Here is an 18,476-nt window from a genome sequence, read left to right on the forward strand (position 1 = left end):
GCGAAGAATGTCGAAAAGAACAATTGAAAGCCGATAAAATGAAGAAGAAGAAAATGAAAGAAGATAAATTAAAAAGAAAGGAAGTTGAAAGTGGACCAGTGACATTTTATATAACACCATCTTATTGATTATTATCTTATCTATTAAAATATAAGTCATGATTTTTTTCATGTGTCATTTTTTTAATTTATTTGGATCATACTGTAGAAAATTTATTAATGTATGTTTTTTTACCTAATAGTGTCCTATCAATATATTATTTTTAAAACTTAAATATAAATAAGAATATTACACAAAATTAAATAAAAAACTTATATTTGAAATATTAAATATTATTTAAAGACTTATTCAATATATCACCCACTGTAACTTTCACACAACAAAAAATTTAAATATAATTTTATTTGCTTTAAATCCTTTATTCATAAATATATGCTATGTTTATGATATTTAGACATACTGTTTCATTTAATTTCTTAAACCGAATTATAAACCAATATTGTATCTTCTCAAACATTCATCTATCATACATAACACAAGATATAAAATTTAGTAATTCAACTGGCCATACATTTTCTAATAAAACATGAGAACATTATAATTCACATGAAATAATATTTATAAAATGATGAATCTGATAAGCTTCCATGTCAATCATTCGTCTCTCATGGATGTTATTGAAAAGATTGGTACAACCTCTCAATCAAATTTAAGAATTTCGTATTGTCTACATAATCATAAATTAAAAGGACCGATTCAATAAATATTTTAACCAAAATTACCAGTTAGTATGCGAGGAAATAAAAATATAAAAACCAAATCTTTAATGAAATATATATCCAAATAACTGTAAGATCAATTTCTTATATTCGAGGCGAAAATAATCATCAAATCATCTAGGATTATTATATTGCTGCTAAACCATAAAAACGAACCAGATAATATATTTAGAACACCTAAAATTATGAAATATCTAATACAAAATCGTTTTTAAAGGAAAGTATTTACAACTAATTAGTTTAATCTCTAACAAAAAGTTGCTATCTAGATATTTATTTATGAGAGTAGTTTTCTCTGATTAACTAGAAACATAAGTAAACATGGATGTTGCTAACATCATAGTTATAAATAATTAAGTTATAAATTTCAAAAAGAAGCCCTAATATTAACAAATACAATAGATTTTCAAAAACAAAAAAAAACATGGTAAAACTACAACAATTATCATCTAAAAGGGTTTCTTAAAATATGTTGAAAGACTCTTCTCCATTTTTTCTACAATCTCTTTTTTTTTTTTTTTTGAAGTAATATTTTGGGTGAGAAAAGACTATTTTGATGTGTGTGCTCTTACGGACTCAAGTTACTTATGTTTATAGGCCAACTAACATTCCATGCCTGGAGATTTTTAATGGGCTTAAAAATACGTCAAAGGGAATATGCCAAACTGGATTGAAAATGTAGAGGTTGCCGTTACCTCAGATTAGTATAGATTTTTCTAAAAAAACTTTTTTGGGTAATTACTAATTTTAGAGAATGGCTGTGATCAGAGTCCATGAAGATAATAGTTCACCGAATTAAGATTTCATTTTATAAAACTTTATAATAAAGTTGATTAGCAGCTTTATTACAAGGAATTATAAAGCAGGATGTAGTGTGAACACGTGAACAAATAACCCATTTTATAATTTAGTACAGAAAGATTAATTATTAATGAATAAAAAAAAGGCAGAGTCGCGGAAGCTGCGTCAGAGGAAATTGACTAGAAATTCAATTTCGGCGGCCATCTCTCTCTCTCTTCTCTCTCTCTCATTCTCTCAGTACTCAGATGCTTCCTTGGTCGATTTCTCATCTTCACTTTGATCCTTTCGATTCTCGTTTCCACCTCTTTTGATTACTCTGTTTCTCTGAGAAGAAGAAGAAGAAAGCTTTCAACTGTTCCTAGTTTTTTTTTTTTGTTGATGTCTGCTTTGAGACTCTGAGATCGCAAAAAGGAATCCATGGCGGAAGCAAGACGTTTTGGCCTTAATAACGAACTAGGTGATCTCCTAATATTTCTTTTTGGGTATTTTTTTATGGGTCAAATATATATTTAGGTAAAAATCTTTAATATTTTTCGATCTATTTGGTGTACAACTTATATGAAACTTGTAGATTTCTATCTTTTTTTTTATCTATTCAAAAGGGGTTTATTTTAATCCATGATGAGTATTGATTGGTCTGAGTGAATAGTTTCTTCTCGAAAGCATATTTTTATCTGAATATTCTTCATTTTGTAACGTTTATTTTTTTTTCACTTACATGGTCTGCTTGTAATACTTGTTTAAGTTGAAAACAAATCTAATCTAATTCTTGGTTTAGTCTTAATCATCATTTAAGTAGATTTAGTTATTGTTTATGGTTTGTATAAGCTGAAAAGATTCACTATTTGGACATGTAATCTTTGGCTGAGAATAAAAGAAAGAAAGGGTTCAGTTATATTGAGTTGGGTTTACTTTAGTTAACTGCTTTGTAACAGGAAGTTGACTTCTTTTTTTAGCTACACTAGATTTGAAGCTACCAACCAAATGTACTATAGATTGCCTTAAAAGCTTTATAGATAGAGTGATCTCAGAGTTTTTTTTTTTGTTTCCTCCACAGATGTTGGCCAAATACTTTCAGAAGCACGGAATCGATGGCTTCGTCCTCCTGAAATTTGTGAGATCTTACAGAATTACCAAAAGTTTCAAATTTCTACTGAGCCACCTACTACACCTGCAAGTAAAATTCATCATCTCTCCTGGTCGTGTACACCCATTTTTAAGTTTTAAGAATGATTTTTGTACTGAATCACTGTCTTATTTCAGGTGGATCTGTTTTTCTGTTTGATCGAAAGGTGCTCAGATACTTCAGGAAAGACGGTCACAACTGGAGGAAGAAAAGAGATGGAAAGACAGTTAAAGAAGCTCATGAGAGGTTGAAGGTAGTAAGATGATAACATAACATAAGATCATAAGATATGTTGATGTCATCAAGATGCTGGTAGTGATTTCTCTTGCTCATGATTATCCCCTGTAGGCTGGAAGCGTTGATGTTCTACATTGTTACTATGCGCATGGACAAGACAATGAAAATTTTCAAAGACGCAGTTATTGGATGCTTCAAGAGTAAGCTTATTATAACTTAAACAGCATTTGCTTGCGTTATTATGTTAGATTCCCTCTTACTATGTCTTTGAAGTTGATGAGAACATTGACCTTCAAGCACTATAACTTCAAAAGAATTCAATACATATAATAATCTCCTTTACTAAGTCTCTTGTTGTTTTTTGTTGGTTGCCTATGCAGAGAGCTTTCCCACATTGTTTTTGTCCATTATCTCGAAGTTAAGGTTGGACTTCTTCCTGTTGTTAATTCATTTCTCTGCCCTGTTATTTTCTTATTGCGGAAGCTGACTCTTTGAGTGTATGATTTGTAAATGAATCAGGGTAGTAGAGTTTCTACTTCTTATAATCGGATGCAAAGGACTGAAGATTCTACTCGATCTTCTCAAGAAACTGGGGAAGTCTACACCAGTGAACGTAATGGTTATGCTTCTGGCAGCATTAACCAATATGATCACAGCAACAATCAGTCACAAGCTACTGACTCAGCAAGTGTCAATGGTGTTCACACCCCAGAACTTGAAGATGCACAATCAGGTGCTTCTTCTTTCATACATAATGTCACGTGGAGGATGCCTTACTTTAGTGGTATCTTATCTTATGCATAGCATAATTCATTCTTTCATCTACAGCATACAATCAGCAGGGGAGCCCCATACTTTACTCACATCAAGCACTTCAGCAGCCTCCAGCTACTAGTTTTGATCCTTACTATCAGATGTCTTTGACGCGTAAGCTCTCGGTGACCTGATTTGATACTTACAAAACGTCGTATGGTATTTGATTTTTATTTATTTTTGGTAAGAAGCGAGGGATAGCTATCAGAAAGAGATTCACACAATCTCCTCGTCCACTATGGTAGAAAAAGGCAGAACTATCAACGGTCCTGTTGTAACAAATAGCATAAAAAACAAAAAATCCATTGATTCCCAAACCTGGGAAGAGATACTGGGAAACTGTGGTTCTGGAGGTGAAGGTTTACCTATGCAGCCTCACAGTGAGCATGAAGGGCTTGATCAAATGCTCCAAAGCTACTCTTTTACTATGCAAGATTTTGCCAGTCTACAGGAGTCCATTGTCAAAAGCCAGGTACACACAGTACTTATCTGAACTCCTTGTTTTTGATTGATAGTCTATGTATTCATTGAACATGTGAATGATATTATATTTTCAACCGTTCACAGAATCAGGAGTTAAATTCAGGGCTTACATCTGATCGTTCACTGTGGTTACAAGGACAAGGTTTATACTTCTCACTCCGCTTGTTTCAGTAATAGGTCAAAATTTACATGTTTTTAAAAGCTAACCTTCAACTTTTTTGTTGTTGTATCAGCTGTAGATATAGAGCCAAATGCGCTAAGCAATTTAGCTTCAAGTGAAAAAGCTCCATATCTATCTACGATGAAACAGCATCTGTTAGACGGTGCATTAGGTGAAGAAGGCTTGAAAAAAATGGACAGTTTCAACCGCTGGATGAGCAAAGAGCTCGGAGAACTCGGAGATGTTGGTGTTACTGCCGATGCAAACGAGTCTTTTACTCATTCGAGTTCCACAGCCTACTGGGAAGAAGTTGAGAGTGAAGATGTGTCTAATGGTGGATATGTTATGAGTCCTTCCTTATCAAAGGAACAGCTCTTTAGCATCATTGACTTTGCTCCGAACTGGACTTATGTGGGCTGTGAAGTGAAGGTTCTTGTTAGTGGAAAGTTCTTAAAGATGGCTGAGAGTGGAGAGTGGTGTTGCATGTTTGGGCAAACAGAAGTTCCAGCGGATATTATAGCTAATGGTATACTCGAGTGCGTTGCCCCTATGCATGAGGCTGGAAGAGTTCCCTTTTATGTAACATGTTCCAACAGGTTAGCATGCAGCGAAGTGCGTGAGTTCGAGTACAAGGTTTTGGAGTCTCAAGGCTTTGATAGAGAAACATATGATTCTTCCACCGGTTGCAACTCTATTGAGAGTCTGGAGGCAAGATTTGTTAAACTGCTGTGCTCGAAATCTGATTGCACGAACTCTTCTCTTCCCGGGGGGAACGACAGTGATTTGTCCCAAGTGAGCGAGAAGATTAGCTTACTGCTTTTCGAGAACGATGACCAGCTGGATCAGATGCTGATGAATGAAATCTCTCAAGAGAATATGAAGAACAACCTCTTGCAGGAAGCTCTGAAGGAAAGCTTACACTCATGGCTTCTGCAAAAGATAGCAGAAGGTGGGAAAGGTCCGAACGTGTTGGACGAAGGTGGACAAGGTGTACTACACTTTGCTGCTGCTCTTGGCTACAACTGGGCGTTAGAACCGACGATAGTCGCTGGTGTAAGCGTTGATTTTCGCGACGTGAATGGCTGGACTGCACTTCACTGGGCAGCTTTCTTTGGCAGGGAGCTGATAATAGGTTCTCTCATAGCTCTCGGTGCATCTCCCGGAACTTTGACTGATCCGAATCCGGACTTCCCATCAGGAAGCACACCTTCTGATCTAGCCTACGCTAATGGTTACAAAGGAATCGCTGGTTATCTCTCGGAATACGCCTTGAGAACACATGTTTCTTTGCTCAGTCTGAATGAGAAAAACGCGGAAACATCTCTAGGAGGAGCGGTTGAGGCAGCTCCTAGCCCGTCCAGCTCGGCGTTAACAGACTCTCTCACAGCTGTGCGCAACGCTAGCCAAGCGGCGGCTCGGATTCATCAGGTTTTCAGGGCTCAGTCTTTCCAGAAGAAGCAGATGAAAGAGTTTGGTGATAGGAAGCTGGGGATGTCGGAAGAGCGTGCTCTTTCAATGCTTGCTCCAAAAACACACAAACAAGGACGAGGGCATAGTGATGATTCCGTGCAAGCTGCTGCGATCAGGATTCAGAACAAGTTCCGTGGTTACAAGGGAAGGAAAGATTATCTGATTACTCGTCAAAGAATCATCAAGATACAGGTACATAACCTTTTGAACTGGAAAAAAGTTCGGTTCAGTATTCGGGTACTTCAGTTTTTAAATTTTTTATAGAAACTAACCGAAGTTTTTGGTTTCGATTATTTTGGTTAAAAATTCAGATAATTTCGGATAATTCGGTTAAAAATTTTGGTTTAGTAGGTTAGTTCGGTTCGAAATTTGGTTAACAATTATTTTATTTTTTGAAAAGAAAACAAATCTGCGGAATTGAGTCCAACTCATTACTGAACTAACCAAAATTTTGGTTTGGTTTGGTTCGGCGAGTTCGGTTCGGTTAAAAATTCCATCCCTAAACCAAACCAATGATCTTGATTCGATTTGGTTGTGATAATGAAATGCTTAAGGGTTCAAAACTGGCAACGTGCAGGCTCATGTAAGAGGTTATCAGGTTAGGAAAAACTACAGGAAGATAATTTGGTCTGTTGGGATACTAGAGAAGGTGATACTGCGTTGGAGAAGGAAAGGAGCTGGTTTGCGTGGGTTTAAGTCAGACGCACTTGTTACCAAAATGCAAGATGGAACAGAGAAAGAAGAAGATGATGATTTCTTCAAGCAAGGTAGAAAGCAAACAGAGGAAAGGCTTGAAAAGGCTCTTGCAAGAGTTAAGTCAATGGTTCAGTATCCTGAAGCTAGAGATCAATACCGCAGATTACTAAATGTGGTCAACGACATCCAAGAAAGCAAGGTAATGATACTAAATGTGGTTTTGAGCTTAATCTTTGTGTAATGAAAATTAAATCTTTTGGTTTAGGTTGAAAAGGCTCTTGCAAATTCAGAAGAAGCAACTTGTTTTGATGATGATCTGATAGATATTGAGGCATTGTTGGGAGATGATGACACTTTGATGATGCCTATGTCCTCAACTTTGTGGAACGCTTGAAACCACTCTCAAGCCTATTATGTGAGATATTGTCATAGTTATGGACTTTATTAGACTTGTAAATTCTTATGTAATCCACTCTTTTATCATGTTATGTAACTGCATCCATTATTACTCTAATTTATATATTTGACGATATGAACATAAATCAACTTATAACCAAATTGTGTAACCTCGTCATTAAACTGTACATGGTTGAGACGGCTTCCGACTTGAACCACAACCCTAAAGAGAGAGTACTCAGTGTCCACATACTCTTACTGTGTGTTGCTGAGTTTCAGTTCTAGTGGGAAGACTACTCTGTAAAATAGCTTCTTGTGTAACTAAGATGTGTGGTGGTTTCTTGATCTCCAGCTTCTTCTGCGCTTCTTGTAAACTGCACAGTTAGCATAGTATGAAACTGAAACTTTGAAGGTAGCACTAAAGTACTACTAATTAGAAGGAGACCTCCTTTTATACAATTCCATGTAGGTAATACAGGTAATAGTGGTAAATGCAAGGTCAATACTTAAGGAAAAAAAAGGAAAGATTCAGCATTTTTAAATGCAGCACTTGTCACAAAAGAATTTGTCTTCAGCGTGCAGATTTTCTGTGGAGCTGAAGTTTCTTAAATATCTCTTTTCATTTACAGTCCTGCCATTAGTTACAGACACATCCATTTAACCTTTAAGAACTGATTAGATTTTGACCCGCGCTTTCAAAGCGCAGATTTATTTTTGTTTTTTTATTTCAATTGACAAATATTTAGTAAATGTCACAATTTCATATATTTGTGCTTTATTTTATAAAAGACTTAAAAATTTTATCTTTATTTATCGTATTTCATTTTAAATGACTATTTATGTTTAAAAATTAAACTTTATTTTTTTAATGAATTAAGTTGGTATAACTCTGATAAATTAAATTTATTATGTGGTTAATATTTTAATTAAAAAAATTATATACTTTTAATAAATATTTATACTTTTCAATAAAAAATTCAATTATTTTTATGAATGCTTAAATTATATTAAGAAAAGAAAAAAATAATAATTAAGAATAGTTAAAAAAAAATTATTTGAACTTGGACTCAATGGCCCAAAGAAAAAAAAAGTGAGAATTGAATCTGATTTTTTAATAGGCCCAAATGGCCCAAGAGAGATTTGATTTGAGCTGGATACAAAAATAATGACCCAATATAGATTTGTTATTAGTATTATTTAATTGCCCTTAATGAAACATGCAATGTTAGTGAAGGAAACATGCCCATAAGGTAATTATGACAATAGGATCCTGCTTTAATAGTATAGACTAGATTTTGACCCGCGCTTTCAAAGCGCGGGAATATATTTGTTGACAAATTTATTGATATAACTTTTTGTTAACTAATTTGTTTCGTTATAAACATTTTTGGTTTTCGTTCGACTCTAATTTGCTTTTATTGGTTTTCGATTTCAGTTTGGTTGTGGTTTTTGGTTTAGAAATATATGAACAATTTTGGTTATATATGAAGTTGAGTTTTGGTTAAAGTGATTGAATATATTGATATTTTGTGTGGTATGGATATATAAAAATTTTGAATTTTTCGGTTCTGGGTACTTTCTGTTTTAAATCATTTCAAATAATTGTTTTACGGCAAAGCAAACATATATTTTAATTTACTTTAATAGACCCAAGCCCACTGCTCTTACAAATATAATTTATTGTTTTGACCAGCAAAATCAGGTTTATTATTGCAAAAGTCACTAAAAAAATTAATGGAAAATTTTGTAATTAATTAGAAAAGTCAGGGGCATAATCATAAGAAAGATTTTGCTTTAATAGTATAGATATGCATGGTTCTCTACGGATTAATTACTCAGAAAATATACTTTTTTATTGTCAAAAATCCATTTCAAGAAGATCAAAATGCTCAGTACAACATTCATTTTTTAAGCTTTCCCTTAATACATTAGATATATTTATATAAAAAAACAAATATAGCCAATGGCTGGACTAACGCTTCATTATCTTCTAAGTTTCTCCCTTTTTGAAGTCATTTTTTGTCTTCCTACATTTGTTTTAGGGAAATTAGACTCAATAACACCAAAAAAGAAAAATGAAATAAGTATATATATAAAATATAGTATCTAACAAAATCTTTCTCTATCTCTTCCTATCTCTCTCTCTAAAAATCTAATTTTCCTTTTTTGTTATTCCGCAAATAGACCTTTTTATTGTTTTTTGTGGAAAAAAAAATGGTTTCACCTTTTTGCTGAAAATCTAAACATTGTAAATAATCCCAACTATAACATATTTCAAAAAATAATAAGATAATTTTCTTAAAAAGTTATCTTAAGTAAATATATTCTAACTAAAATAATAAATTGATAATCACTATATATATAAAACTTGTATAAATTTATATAAACATAAACAAAACATTATATTGTTTATTTTTGAAATTTTAAATATGTATCCTTTTTCATTTTGGTATTATTTTATTAAACTACATCCAAAAAGCATTTATATTCAAGGATATATTTTTTTTTCTTGATACAAAAAATATATAAATAATCTAGTAAAAAGAGACAAAATCCAAATCTAGTAAATTTAATGAATATATAATATCATGAAGTCAAATATATATTTTTTAAAAATAATACTTTTAAAATATAAATCTTAAATAATTAGATTAATAACTTTATAAATTAATAAATTATTGTAGGCCAAATATTGTTAAGGGAATTTATGGAGGTTTTACTGTATATTTTTAGGTGTAATATGTTATATAAAATAGGTCTAGGGTGGATTTGAACATATTTCACATACTCATGACATACTGCAATTTTCTGCTTTTTTTCTCTTACATTAAACTTTCCGTTTTATTATGGATTTAATCATCCCGTCGTCGCAGTGACAAACATATATCAGGGGACAATGATAGAGTAGACGACCAGCGAGAACGAACCCTAATGTATCCACTACCCAATCTTATTTAAGAGCCGGTTCTGAGTTTTTTTAGTTAAAAGTTAAGAAACGTTTTCTTATATTCTGCTAAAAACCTCCACCCTAAGAATTTCCATTAATCATAATACAATTTTCTATTATAATAATTATAATAGAAAATTGTATCCATTGTCATAGAATAAGATTAATTAGGGTTATATAGATTTATCATTAGTTTATACACTAAAAATTTCCTAAACTAGATAAATACAAATATATGTATTATATATATATATATACTTTAGATCCTTCTATAGTGAAATATGCAAAATGGTCTTCTTCTACTTTTAGAAAGAATCACGAGAATGTTGTTCTTTTTTTTTTGTGTGTTCATATTGCTTCGCTCAAAGTATTTGACAATTTAGAAATTCAATTCAATTCAACGGTTTGATTTGTAAGCATGTCTCGTGATCTTTTGGTATTGATTACAGGGAAGAAAGAGAAATGTCTCATCCGTACATGCCTATATGTATAACGTCATTAGCCGCACGTACTCATCAAACAAGAAGAGCTCAAAAGATTCCAAGAAAGTTCTAACAAATTGTACCACATTTTACAATCACTGTCTTCTAATTATATATCGTTTCCATGGAGGCTTTAGCGATGGCAGGAACCGATTATCAAGAATGGGGACTTAGTGTTGAGGAATGGGAGTTTCAAGAATCAGTAGTTCCGCCCCATTTGCTTGCAGATGATTCGAAAAAGGACGAAGAAGAAGATTATCAAAATGAGGATGATAGAGTTTTCGATGGCGTAGAGGTTAAACAATCTCTTACTTGTGACATTCGAGCTTCGGTTGGGAAATTGATTGAAGAATCGATGTCACATATCATTGTTCACCTCAAGCTGCTTAAGTTCTTGAGACATCTTCTTGAGAACTTTTTGTTTAGCCATGTTCTTGATTTTATTTTGTAACTGTTGTCTTTTTTTTTTAATAATAAAGAGTGAAATTATTGTGATATAAGTATTTATATTCAATTTTTATAAACTGAATACATTCAAATAAAAGCTTAATTCCGTTTATAGGTTACATTTTCTTTCATAAATCATAAAACTACGGGAGATAAATAACCAAATCAAAATTATCCAACCGAAATATCAAAATTATTCATACGGTAAAGAAGATATTTACATAAAAGTATTGAACCAAACCCAAACTGAAGCAAAACTTTGTGCAACTGAACTGAATATACAAATTAAGTAAAGTGAAGTTCGCCAAAAATGATTACTTTATATGTGTATATATATATATATATATATAACTTTGCACAACTGAGCTGAATAAACAAATGAATTAAGCTGAAGTTTACTATAAATTATTACTTTTAATTAAATATATACCAAATAAAATTGAATAAACTTAAATTTTGTACTTCGTAAAATTAGTATTAAAAAATTGTTGCAACTTTCTACCAAAGCTGAAATTAATTTTAACTAAACCAAACCAAAATTTTGAACTGATTTGAACTTGACCCATTTCCAAAAAGGCTATTCTCTAAAACAACATACAATTTTATTCATAACTTAACATTATTATAATAATACGCTCTCGAGATAGTTAAACCATATAATGGAAATGAGGAAAAATCTTTTCACATAATAATTTATTTAGGCTTTGGTCCAACAACAAAAAAGAAGTACATAAAACCAAAAACAAAACTAGAAATTCCCTTAGATAGTCTTTTTTGTTTATTTTCACAAAAATAGATTTTCAAAAAAAAAAATGAATAGAAGAAGTTTTATTAAATGGTAAATATGCATTTATATATTTAGGGTTAAGTAATCTAAGACTTATGGTTTAAAGTTAAGAAGTTGAGTTTTGGGGATGAGTTCAAATTTTTTTTAAAAAAAAAAATATTAAAATTTTCAAAATAAAAAAAATTATTTTAGTCATTTTATTATTTTTAGTGTTATTTTTGTGAGAACAACTTAAAAAGAGCTATCTGAGATAATCGCCCAACCAACGATGTGCAATGAAACTTCCTCGAATGTAAGTATTTGCGTGGATGTGCAAACCGTAACTTCCGAATCATTCACGTTTATTTCTTTCTATAAGAGAACAAAAGGGGAAAAGTCTCGTTTTCATGTTCCATCTTTCAAACAAAAGAACAAAAAGTGTTGTATGATCATATCAACTGAACTCACGAGAATCTGGACAAATTATAACAATACACCATGCATGACGTATGTATCCAATACGTACTATCTGGTGCTTGATACGTTGAATACTAATTTTGTGATCAATTAAAAAATAATCTAAATCGGAAATCAATCTGACATCAACCAATATCCACTTTCATTACTCCCAAAGTACTTGTTTGGTAAAAGTGTTAAATAATGTATATATATATATATGTATATATATATATATAATTTTTTGTGAGTATATTTCGTTAACAAGATACAAAATACAAAATCGAGTTTTAGGGTCTACTGATGTCATTTTTTATATTTATGGAAAAATAATTCATATATCTAACGGTTGAGATGGCTTTATTTGCCGCAATCAAAGTTATGTAACTTATATATATATATATATATTATTAAAGCAGGATCTTATTATCCTTTTTACATTAGCCTATCTTTTTTTTTACTAACATTACATGTTTCATTAAGGGCAATCAAGTAATATTAATAACATATCTATATTAGGTCATTTTTTTTGGATCCAGCCCACATCAGATCTCTCTTGGGCCATTTGAGCCGATTAAGAAATCAGATCCAATTCTCACATTTTTTTTCATTTGGGTCACTGAGTCCAAGTTCAAATATTTTTTTTTCAATTATTCTTAGTTATTATTTTTTTCTTTTCTTAATATAATTTAAGCATTCATAAAAAAAATTCATTGAAAAGTATAAATCTTTAATAAAAGTATATAATTATTTTTTATTAAAATATTAACCACATAATTAAATTAATTTATCAGAGTTATACCAACTTAATTTGTTAAAGAAATAAAGTTTAATTTTTTAAACATAAATAGTTATTTAAAATGAAATATGATAAATAAAGATAAAAAGTTTAAGTCTTTTATAAAATAAAACACAAATATATGAAAATATTATATTTACTAAATATTTGTCAATTGAAAAAAATAATAATAATAAACCCGCGCTTTGAAAGCGTGGATCAAAATCTAATTTCCCTCTTATACCCAAGGGGTTTTTGCCAAAACTAACCCACAACTTGATTTTAATCCCAAACCTATACTCAAACTTGAATCAAATGCAAAACTAACCTAAAAGCCTAGTGAAATTACAGCTCAGCCCCTTGTGACCAAACAAAAAAACAGAAGCCATTTTTACGAATATAACCCCAGTAAATCGTCTGAGTCGTCTGAGATGTTGGAAGTCGTCTGGACGACTGAAGTGTAAGTCGTCCGGTACCAGTTTACTTTAAAAATAATTTATAAATCTTGTAAAAAAATATTTTGATGCTTAAAAAATAAAAATCAAGTAATTATAAACAGTTTTAACTGATATAAATTAAGATATGATAAAATTGATTTGTTTTGAAGATAGATGAGTGGAAGTAGTGAATCATGAAATACTTTGGTTTAGGAGTTTGGCAAACATATGTTGTAGTATTGTATGTATTGTTAGGGTTAGATTTTGGAAAACTAAAATGTTTTTTTCAAAAATTAGTTTTCACTTATATGTGTTTATTTCTGTGTATAGTAAACACTTTTCAAGTTTGATTTGGTTTTATGAAGTGTTTAATTAGATAATTAAGTTTAGGGGTTATGTTTAGGGTGTGGACGACTTATATTTCAGTCGTCTGTTGAATAATTTACCCGGACGACGTATATTTCAGTCGTCCAGACGACTTACTTGTAAGTCGTCTGGAAAGTTTCAGTCGTCTGTTGAATAATTTACCCGGAGGACGTATATTTCAGTCGTCCAGACGACTTACTTGTAAGTCGTCTAGAAAGTCTTCTATTTTAGTTTCCCGCTAAAAATATTTAATTTCCCGCTAAAAATATTAAACTCTTCTGGACGACTTACATGTAAGTCGTCTGTTTTAATTTCTTCACCAGACGACTGAAATGTAAGTCGTCCAGGAAGTCGTCTGAGTCAAAAATATTTAATCTAATTGGATTTTTTGTCTCCCTATATAAAGAAAAATTTACACATTCTCTCTCCTCCTCTCAAATGGCTGCAACAAAAATGTAATGTTCATCATTCTAAAACTCTCCAACCTCTCTCTAATCTCTTTGACTTGAAAACACCAAACTTTATATAAATTTTTCAGTTTTGTCTCATGTATTTCTTACTAATCTATCTCTTTTGCAGGTTTTTAATCAAGTGGTACTCATCTTCCACTAATTTAGAGGTAGATCTATTAATTTTAGATATGTATTTTTGTGTGTTCTATAAATGTAGATTTATCTAATCTTCCACTCATTTTCTCTATTTTTAAGTCATTTGAACGTTTTTGGATATGCAGGTTTTTCAGATCTGGATTTGATGTGCAGGTTTTTCAGATCTGGAAGACTTCTGGGACGACTTACCTGTTAGTCGTCTGGAAGTCGTCTGGAAGTCGTCTGGACTTCTTGGAAGTCTTCTGACAAAGTCGTCTGGACTTCCACGAAGTCGTCTGGACTTCCAGGAAGTCGTCTGGACTTCCAGGAAGTCGTCTGGACTTCCAGGAAGTCGTCTGGACTTCCAGGAAGTCGTCTGGACTTCTAGGAAGTTGTCTGGATTTTTCTGAGCGTTTTGGTAAGTTCTTATGTCTGATTTTTCTTCATTTGGTAACTTCTTGTTGTATAAAGTTCTTACTTTTTTCCCAAACTAAAACTCTCCAAACCCACTCTAATCTCTTTGACTTGAAAACACCAAACTATATATGAATTTTTCAATTTTGTCTCATGTCTTTGTTACTAATCTATTTTTTTTTTGCAGGTTTTTAATTAGATGGTACTCATCTTCCACTAATTTAAAGGTAGATCAATTATTTTTTGATATGTATTTTTGTGTGTTCTGTAAAGGTAGATTTATCTAATCTTCCATTCATTTTTTCTGTTTTTAAGCCATTTGAACGTTTTTGAATATGCAGGTTTTTCAGATCTGGATTTAAAATGCAGGTTTTTCAGATCTGGAAGACTTCTGGGACGACTTACTTGTTAGTCGTCTGGAAGTCGTCTGGAAGTCGTCTGGAAGTCGTCTGGACTTTCTAAAAGTCGTCTGGACTTCCTGTAAAGTCGTCTGGAAGTCGTCTGAACTTCCTAAAAGTCTTCTGGCAAAGTCGTCTGAACTTCCTGGAAGTCGTCTGGACTTCTTAGAAGTCGTCTGGACTTCTTAAAAGTTGTCTGGTCTTGTCTACTCAAGTGGAATCCAAGCTTGTCTTTGTAGATGAATGATCTATAATAGTTTTGTTTGTTGTCTGTTTTGTGAATTGCATGTATACTCTTTTAGTTGTGAATTTTTTGTAAAATCAGTAATAATGTTTTCCAAGATGTATTAAATGTGCTAACAATGTGTTTACACATTTACAAATCAATGAAATAATAGACTTCAGTAGCCTTTTTCTTATCTTTGGATCTCTCATATGCAATAATAAACTCCAATGGCCTTTTTCTCATCATAATAAACAAGAATGTTGGTAAGAGATGGAAACAAACAATAGTAACTAGTCAAAGCATATCATATTTTTTATAAGTTTGCATTGAAAAACTTAGTCAAATTTAGTAAAACTAAGGAAGAGAACATATTTTGTAAATATGAGTTTTACATATCTTGAAGTTACTTATCACTCTTAAAAATACAAGTTATTCAAAAACTAATGTAGAAGACTTAAAAACTAGTGGAGAAGACGCGGACGACTTCAATCTAAGTTGTCTAGACGACTAAACTATATGTCGTCTGGTCAACGCAGAGGTTATTTTTGCAATTGACTTTGAAATCTGTTATTTCGGACGACTGAAAGTTAAGTCGTCTACTATTGTTTGGTTAAAAAAAAACTCCAAAAAAGCTAGACGACTTACATTTCAGTCGTCAGAGGTTAGTTTTGCATTTGACTGGATTATTTCAGAAGTTTGACTTTTTGGACGACTTACATTTCAGTCGTCTAGTGAAAATTAAAATAATAATATTTTTTTAAAAGTAGACGACTTAAAGTTAAGTCGTCATAGGTTAGTTTTGCAATTGAAAAAAAAAACTTCAAGATTTAATTATATACAGACGACTTATAATTCAGTCGTCCACGAGACGACTGAAATGTAAGTCGTCCAGGATTTACGAGGTTTGACCAGAATCTCGGAAAAAAGTCCTGGACGACTTACAATTAAGTCGTCTGGTGGACGACTGAATTATAAGTCGTCTGTGTATAATTAAATCTTGAAGTTTTTTTTTCAATTGCAAAACTAACCTATGACGACTTAACTTTAAGTCGTCTACTTTTAAAAAATATTATTATTTTAATTTTTGCCAGACGACTGAAATGTAAGTCGTCTGGGGAAGTCAAACTTCTGAAATTATCCAGTCAAATGCAAAACTAACCTATGACGACTGAAATGTAAGTCGTCTAGGTTCTTTGGAATTTTTTTTGAAACCAAACAATAGTAGACGACTTAACTTTCAGTCGTCTCAGGTTACAGATTTCAAAGTCAATTGCAAAAATAACCTCTGCGTTGACCAGACGACTTCCAGGTAAGTCGTCTACAGCCAGACGACTGAAAGGTTAGTCGTCTACAGCCAGACGACTTCCCAAGTAAGTCGTCTGACGAACAGATCTGGAAAAAAACTCGATGTCATACCTTAAATTGGTGAGATAAGTTCCTTAGCATACATAAGGCTTCTCCAAGCCCACAGAATCACAAACGAAAGTCACCCACCCATAATCGTTAGCTTCTATGACTCTATGAACCATAAAAATTTTAGAATCAAAATCTTGGGTTTTTTTAGCTCATTGTTGAGAGAAAGTGAGAGATATGTTGTGTTTAGTTCACAAGAATGGAAAAAGAAGAAGGGTAAATCGATTTTGGGAGCATTAAGAGCTTCAAATTGGTTGTTCATGGTGGTTGTGGTATTGATGACAATGGCAATCTTGTAATTACTTGAAGATGATGAGGGTGAGAGAGTAAAAATGTCATTTTCGAAAAAAAAAGAAAAAAAAAAATTGATGGCATTTTCGTAAATTATTTGAACTTATGGGGTGAATAGGGCAAAACCAATTTTCAAAAAAAAGGGAGGTTAGTTTTGTGTTTGACTTTAAGTTGTAGGTCAATTTTGCAAAAATCCCTATACCCAAATGCCAATTTTGAGAAAACTGCTATACGTTTTGGAAAGAAAAAACCATACTCATAAATTCAGATAATATAAATAATTGTATTATCAACGGTGATGGTGATTTTTGTTGCTAGGTCTTGCGAAATCGACTATTCTCAAGTGTTAAAATCTTGATTTGTTTTTGTGTTTTAACGTTGGTGTAAATGTGGTTGGTGACATATAGAAATCTGGTTTAAGACGTGGCCAAGAGCATGTTTAGGTCCGAAGACTCAAAAGGAAATGTTGTACGTGTTATGTTAGATAAACTTTCGATCTAAAACTAACTAGAATTCTTTTTTTTTTAATTATCTTATATAAATGGTAATATATATTTATAAAATTTATATGTATTGAATAATTGTTTAATATTATTCTAAACCCACAAATTTTATAATTTATAACGAATAATTTTATTTTATTCTTTGATCCGTCAATTATTATATCCATATTTTTGAAATATAACCCGTATGTTGGTGTAAATGTATTTTTTATGGATCAAAAATTTAGGTAAAACAAAAATATTGTCTATGGTTATATTTGATTTATACGATCAAATAATTGAATATATTATTTATAATTTTGTGTGTTTTATATTATGTATTTCTTATAATATTTTCTATGTTTTTTAGACATAGTTAATATACCAAACTAAAAAATAACCAGTCTGTGTAATGAACATTTTGTTATATTTTTGGTATTGATTAAGTGTAATTTATTATTTAGCTTGATTATAGGAAGATTCCTTAAATAAGTAGAACATAATTTGTTGTATTTCATTTTAGGAAAATGCATTTATTAAACTATAAAAGACAAGAATACTAAAAAGTATGTAAATTTATTACTTCAGTGGCATTGAGATGTAAATAAATTAAAAATTAAGAGTTAATTTATAAGTGTACTTCTATTTTTATAAGATAGATATAGTGACAATTGAATTCGTTCATCTACTTACATATTAGTTAATGTCTCTTTTAACTTCCGATATGAGAGATTGTGTCTCTAATATTTTCTTCATGAGATAATGACTCTTTGAGCGTCATTTTTGGAATGTTCGAACAAAGATCGATAGGCCAACTTTGGGCCAGATCAATATGGATCAAGTTGGAATGTGTAGATAGGGCTCTGATACCATGTTAAGTTAGATGAATTTCAAACTTAAAACGAATTGGTGATAACTAGATTATCTCATCTATCTTATATATTAGTAATGTCTTTTTCAACTTCCGATGTGAGCGACTATGTGTATAATAGTGTCGAGCTTGTTATGAGTTGGTTTTGCTAAAT

The 18,476-nt window shown here is 31.6% G+C and overlaps 2 protein-coding genes across 2 annotated transcripts; both read left to right on the forward strand.

Moving 5' to 3' along the window:
- Nucleotides 1-1,725: 1,725 nt before the first annotated feature.
- LOC103864339 (calmodulin-binding transcription activator 3) lies at nucleotides 1,726-7,115 on the forward strand. Its single transcript, XM_009142095.3, has 12 exons — nucleotides 1,726-2,037; nucleotides 2,638-2,757; nucleotides 2,844-2,959; nucleotides 3,055-3,143; nucleotides 3,324-3,366; nucleotides 3,463-3,676; nucleotides 3,772-3,870; nucleotides 3,948-4,228; nucleotides 4,324-4,381; nucleotides 4,473-6,061; nucleotides 6,447-6,764; nucleotides 6,831-7,115. Exons 1-12 carry the CDS (start codon nucleotides 1,998-2,000, stop codon nucleotides 6,957-6,959), a joined length of 3,096 nt encoding a protein of 1,031 aa, XP_009140343.1. The 5' UTR covers nucleotides 1,726-1,997; the 3' UTR covers nucleotides 6,960-7,115.
- A 977-nt stretch (nucleotides 7,116-8,092) lies between these two features.
- LOC103864340 lies at nucleotides 8,093-12,172 on the forward strand. The gene has a single exon (XM_033289529.1). The coding sequence runs from the start codon at nucleotides 10,515-10,517 to the stop codon at nucleotides 10,839-10,841; it is 327 nt and encodes a 108-aa protein (XP_033145420.1). The 5' UTR covers nucleotides 8,093-10,514; the 3' UTR covers nucleotides 10,842-12,172.
- Nucleotides 12,173-18,476: the final 6,304 nt, after the last annotated feature.

This window comes from Brassica rapa, chromosome A04, assembly GCF_000309985.2.
Source record: "Brassica rapa cultivar Chiifu-401-42 chromosome A04, CAAS_Brap_v3.01, whole genome shotgun sequence".
Classification (NCBI taxonomy): domain Eukaryota; kingdom Viridiplantae; phylum Streptophyta; class Magnoliopsida; order Brassicales; family Brassicaceae; genus Brassica; species Brassica rapa.